At 41.1% G+C, this 6664-nt stretch overlaps 1 protein-coding gene across 1 annotated transcript; it reads right to left on the bottom strand.

The window, feature by feature from the left end:
• Positions 1-2928: 2928 nt before the first annotated feature.
• Positions 2929-5670, bottom strand: LOC308129041 (transmembrane protein 233). The gene is made up of 3 exons (XM_080494793.1): positions 5313-5670; positions 4531-4665; positions 2929-4075 (listed from the first exon to the last, which is right to left on the bottom strand). The coding sequence occupies exons 1-3, from the start codon at positions 5496-5498 to the stop codon at positions 4064-4066; spliced, it is 333 nt and encodes a 110-aa protein (XP_080350919.1). The 5' UTR covers positions 5499-5670; the 3' UTR covers positions 2929-4063.
• Positions 5671-6664: the final 994 nt, after the last annotated feature.

The following is a 6664-nucleotide window of genomic DNA, read 5'->3' as shown; positions in this document are numbered from 1 at the left end:
GAGATACACAATCATAAAAAAAATGTTTCTTCCACGGCATTAAGAAAATGTGTTATAGGAATTAGACATTTAACTTTGAAGACCTAAAAGAGTTTAAAAAAAAAAAAGAGTTAACAATAGACTCAACTCAAATTTTTTTCCTGTGTAGGTGCTTACCAGCCACACATGTGAAAACACTAACAAGGAGCTTCCTGTATCTTGGTTTTCTTGCCAATGAAATTGTGAGAAATCTCTTTATAGTGGCATTGTGTGGTCGTAGTTAGCTCTGTTTCCTCACAGCAAAAGGAGAAGGGCGTTTTAGGCCCCGTTTACACGACACCGTTTCACATGACAACACCTAATCCGTTAAAAAAAAGGGAGTGTGTTTGCACTGCAGCAGCGGACACATAGACAACAATGCAGTTAGTATGCCGGGCCACGCGAGGGTGCTGTTGATTGATTTTGTAATGAAACCACACAGACGTGTGCAGAGAAGAATGCACTATAAACGAGAATCCGACATCCACATGGACTGATGACTCAACTATCAAACTACTGATATGGACGATAAAACTAGAATACTGACCGCGAGTCATACCACTGTTGGGCCGCCATGTTTGTTTACAAGGGATGGAAGGGGAAGGGATGGCGAGAGTTGCGCACGTTCCTCTTGCCATCACGTCAATGTTGATATTTTGAAGATTGGTTCGAGACATCTTAACCTTAACTTAGAAAAAGTAGATGGGTGGATGGATAGGTGAATGTAGTGGCAAATGCAGTTTAAATTTTTTTTTTAATGTGATAGGAAACTATTATCAGGTATTTAAAAACATAAAAGAGTAAATTCAAACAATTGCCCATTTAGCTTTATAATAGAACCAAGTCATTGGGGTTTCTTTAGTTTCTGGGCTATCAGGTATCTCCAGTCGTATTATATATACTCTGCATCGCGCTTTCATTTATCTGCAGCTGGACGGGAGGAAAGCGTCATGGGATCCGTGCAAATGGAAGCTCGATCAAGGCGCTAATGGAGGCAACTTGTTTGAGTGGCCTGTTTATGAGCACTTCACATGACTCATGAGTGCTCTCTAAATTTATTGGCTGCAGTGCAGGCAGCAACACAACGGCAGTGCTTAAGGTGAGGCCTGAGCTGTGAATGCAGACGAGAGAATGAAATGATTCACCGTTTTCATGTGGGAAAATAAACAGCAGCCATCGCACACACATGGATGAAAACCAGGATCTCCTTTTGATGCAGCATGAAAAACCAGGACTATTTTCATTAATTTGTTTGCGAGACATTTTTCTTCATTACACACCGTGGCAATCAGTTTCTTGTCACAAAGTCCACCTTGATCCCTTGATAATCTCTCCAAGTGCTTTCAAGTCACCTAATCCCTGCACTCATTCCTTTTTCTTTTTTTTTTTCCCCATCTCCTCCTCTTGAGTTTTGCTTTGGTGCGACATCAAAGAGGCAGCACTGCCATCACGCTGTATTTCTCTTTCAAGTAATGGTAGATAATAGTACGAGATTACTGACAAAACTGATTTGTCCGAGTGCATTATGGTAACTGTTGAAAACTTGGCGGCAGGCTCATTACATCAGAGGGGCTGCTTTTGAATCAAACCTGCTTGCGGGAGATAGGTTTGATGGAAAGCTTTAACGCCGCACATCAAATGCAAACCACGAGAACGACGTTTAGTTTTGTTTCATGTACAATATGTGTGATTTGCATGTTCTCCGGGACACACGGTTGGCCCGCACGGATGACGTGACGCGCATGGAAACACACTGGAAGTGTTGTTTTTCCCAATAGCAGCGATAAGAAAGTGAGTCATCAGAGGAGACTGGGACGGACACTTGGGATCGTGGCTCTCTCACTTGAACCGCTCTGATTCATCTTTTTACTTCTTCCTACATTTTTTTTGCCTACTTTTCGACGCGCTTCAGTCACTTCCCAGCAGGGGCCAGTTTCCACAGACCATGTGACACACCCGTGACAGTCTGCTGCATGGAGAGGAAACCTGCTATATTTAGTTGGGGATATTCTATGACATATCGGACTACATGAAAATGTACCAGTAAGACATATCGTAATTCAATCCTCAAGGTAGGTTTTGCAAGTACAACCTAACGGGTGGGAGATATTTCAAACATGATGCGCGTTTGTTTCTGTTTGCTGCTGTGATTGCGATTTTTTTAAAGAGGTGGATAATGAGGTAAAATAAGAAACAGGTGTAGCGCTCTCAAACGTGTTACATGATCTTTCGGGGTGCGTTTACTTGTACATTATCACTTTGATGCCAAATCGAGCACCTCCCGAAGCTGAGCTGCGGCGTGTCAGTCCACACAGGAAGTAATGTTGCACAAGTCAACGAACATGACTGCAGGAATAGCTCTGCCATTAGCAGTGTGGCAAACGTGTGCCAGGGCAGCTCTGAAATGACTTTTAGTTAATACTTGAAGGGGCGGGAGGGTTTTTTGCCAAATGACACACGAGAGAAATGGTCACAATATTTTAAAAGTAAAGCAGCGCGTTCAAAAAGTGTTGCAAACTGGACATCCTGAATTCCTAATGTTGTTCCTAATGGGACCAAAGCTGCTTTCCAACATGTTCGTTCACCAAAGCACCACGGCTGATTTGCCAAACGGGCAAAATTGAATTCACTTTGAGTAGCTTTTTGCATGACTGTGTGATGTTTTTCTGCCCACGCTGCTGCAAGCAGGCGCAAACAAACAGGCTGAGCGATTTTTATTAATGAAGCTACGATGCTGCTAATGCTGCTCCAACCTCTCATCTAATTAAAATCACTCATATAAGAGGTGCATATGTATATGAAAATGTTTAATCCAACTCCAGTTTGCAAACAATGAATTGATTAGCAGCTGAAAGGTACATGGCACAAAAAGATCACAAAGTTATGGCAACAAACCCAATGGCTGTCGAAAGTGAAGCGGGTTTTATTTGTTCTGAAAAATATTTTCACATTTTCACTTTAAAAGGTTTATTCTTTGTCACATAAGACGTTCAACTTGTGATCTCTCCTTTGCAGCTAATAAACAATATTGATGGGTCAACATGTGTCATTTACAGGCTTGTTTTAAACACTTTTAGACACAAACTGAATGTACAGCAAGGGATAATGCATAAATAAATTAGAAAGCATTTCCACCAACGATACACTTAAATCACTGTGGCACTAAAGTCCAGTGTTGCCAAATAAACCTCCAATATAGCTTGATTATGAAATAGAATAGATATTCCCTCAAAAAGTTTTGATGTTATTTTACCTCCTTTATGCTTTTGATATATTTTATATCTGGCAAAACTAAGAGCGAACAACAACAATAGCAATAACATTTTTCATCACATCACTTAATATAAAGTAGCCATGCAGTATCCTTTTGCTGAAACCTTTTGAAAAGATGGCGTCCCGGGATTTCCTAAACCACATAGATTTTTACAAAATGAACCAACACATCTAGTAATAAAGTATAGAACTTAAGTTAAATTAAAGTTAAACTAAATGTTTTATAATGGATTTAAAAATAATAATAATAATTCTTACCCAATGCGACCTACATCTAAGAGTTTGTACAACACAAGCAAACATTTAGTCAGTAGTTATGTTGTTTATAGAAATTATTTTGCATACTAACTATATCGCTTAAGTTGAAATGAAGCTCTTCTGTGTTTTGTATGCTCCACAAACAGTGGCCTCGTGGGTTAAAAGTCTGAGGTTTGAACCCATTTTAGCATTATAGATTTTATCACCTTTTGTTCCCGTTATTATGTTGACCGCTACAGGCTACAGTCATGTTAATATTCGTTCTGTCAACAATCAACCACTGTGGTGATGTTCAGTACGAGGATTTGCTCTGAAATCCACACACAGCATTAGTGAAATCATTGAAATTGTTCTCCAAAGACAATCAAGGAACTCATGTACAGATTGAAGGAAACATGAGTCCAGTCAAATTTCTTTCATTGGCAGATGGTTTGAGCAAACCACCGTCATCCTGCCGAGGCTTCTGTTCAAGTGTCTTTTAGCTTGTTCTTCATTCACTCTTACTTCCACAGCACTAAAAATCCATCTGCAACACAAAGACAACTGCACTCAGCAAGACAATCTCAATATACAATATATGATTGACATGCAGCGATCCTTCTTGTAGGATTGAGTTTGTTATAAGGAAAGATAATATTCAGTACTGTATAATTAGAATCTCGACATGACAGTTCATCTGGATTTTTATTGCTTATAGGAATCTGGTGTAATGTACTTTAAAAAGCGTAGCATTGTAATTTAGAAAGGTTAGAATGTAGAATACAGTCTTAAACACACAAATACCAAAGGAATATATTCTATAACATTTATTTTTTTGCAACATAGTCATGCTTCATAGTGGCATCAAATAACTTGATAATGTCTTTGTGATATTCTAAAGCATGAGGGATAGTTGCTGTATGTGTCAGATCAAAGTGAATAAATCCCCATTGAGACTCGGAAAAACTCAATAAAAGTCAAATAGTTCTGAGTCTGCCTTACGGTGGTGAAATGAACAATGCAGGTGGTGGCGATGATGAGAAGGCCGATGATGATTGATGCTAGAGCCACATAGAGAGCGTTCCTACCCAGTCGCCTGGACCCATCAAAGTCACCTTGATAGTAACTGTTTCTCGACTGGAAATATCAAAAGAAAAGCTTTATCACAACACTTACAAAGTTTTTTTTCTTTTTTTTTCATACAGGGCCACACAGAGAAGAATTCACAAATGACCAGGCCCTTCGCTCAAGGTAGAATATTAGCTTTCTCTCCACCGTAATAAAGCTTGTAGTTTCAGGCTAATTGCAAATTGATTTAGCGCCGTCGCTGGCCTGCTGCCACCTCTGCTTTAGGAAACATTGTGCAAAAATGTCTGCCACTGACAAACCTTCTAAGCATGCATTCAACCTGTGCACAAAATTCAACAGCTCCAAATATTTCGAGTAAAAAAACAACAACCAAAAAACAAGTGATATGTACAGATTTTGAACCCGTTGGTTGATTTGTAGTCTGACTGAATGAACGTTTGTGTCTGTCACACGTGGAAATTTCGTTTCATTTTCTAAAACGGAGCATCAAGTGGGCTTGTTTGATGGGCAGAGCAGCTGTGTGTGACTGGGTTACACCTCAATGTCCAACTCATTCACCAACAACAGCAGCCGTGCGCCTCTCATTTCAAAATAATCCCAAACGACCACAATTTAATTTGCGGCGCCGCAGATACACAAACGGAGTGGTGGTTCAGGTCAATCAGAAAACCTCATGTGGGAGAGTTCACGCTTACCATGATGGAGAAGATCAGGGCCACGATGTTGACGGGGTACGCCGGACAAAAGCAAGTGAAAATGGTCAAACAAAGATAACTGCGGAGCGGGGGTGGAGGTTCCTGCTCCACTATGGAGCCCACGTCTAAAAATCTGCTCCCACTCAGGGAGTTTTTCACCTGTGGATTTAGCATAACGAGTGTCATTGAAAATGGCAGCGAAAAATACCCGAAATAAGAATTAAAAAGGATTTCAAGAAGGTGCAAAGAGGCACAAACTAAGATGAAAATCCAACTCGAGGAGTAAAAATCCAAGTTTTAAGAAGAGGATTTGCCGAAAAGCTTCCCTCGCAGCTCAGATGTCGTCTGTTGGGTCTAATTCTTTCTCAAACCCGGGAAATCAATCAAAGTTCATGAGGAAAGCGAGAGAGAGAGAGAGAGAGAGAGAAAGAGAGAGAGAGAGGGAACAGGACAGACATTGGGAGACGGGAAGAGGATCGCTCACCCTGCTGGCCTCCATCCAGCACTGGCCTGAGCAGAAGTGTGAGGTATCAGACTCTGTTTACCACCACTGGCGCTTCACACAAACGGTCAACAGCCAGCATGAAGACAACATACCACAAACGGCGCACATACACAGTCAGGAGAGAATCTGCTGGAGCAGGGACTGCCACGGCGCCGAGGAGGAGACGCTCGGCTCCCGTCTGTTGTTGACTCTTTGTTCTTATTCCGGGACGTCCCTGTCACCTCGCGCCTCGGCCATTTCTGCTCCAAATCTGTCTCAAAACTGCATTTTTACTCGGCGTTGCCGAGGTCAAAGGTCATCAAGGTCTGCAGCCTTACAGAAAAGTGTCTTGTAAGGAGTTTGTTCCTTCTCCCAGTTATTTTACTCCTCTATAAGAAAAGCTATTTCGATTATCTACTGGGATTAATGAACAATTTCATGTCATTTGCTTTTTTACCAAAGCCTGTCTCAGTTCACTGAGGTTGGACTTTATTTTTAGATGAATGTGTCTGGTTGTTGATGTGAATTTGATTTTAACACAATGATGTGTCTTGGACACGGATTCAATAATATCTGCTTTCAGTAACTTTGTACAGTCAAACTACACCAACCAAGAGTCCCTAAAAAAATCACTTACCTTCTCGAGAAAATCCTTTTTCTGTCACATAAACCTGCACGTAAGCAGTATGGCAGTGTGTCGATGTGACACATTAGCTGTTTCCCTCCAGGTGAACTGAGGCCATTCAGGAGTCATGAGATGGTCCTTCTTTGTTGAATAGGAGTTCGGTGAAATAGTAACGGAGCACCTTCGAACACTACTAATGCTACTGCTGCATGCGCAGGACAGCGATGCAGCAGCTCTCCAACT

Source organism: Blennius ocellaris (genome assembly GCF_963422515.1).
Source record: "Blennius ocellaris genome assembly, chromosome: 4".
NCBI lineage: Eukaryota > Metazoa > Chordata > Actinopteri > Blenniiformes > Blenniidae > Blennius > Blennius ocellaris.
Note: the sequence above shows the minus strand (reverse complement) of the source record. Positions and strands in the feature narration are given on the sequence as shown.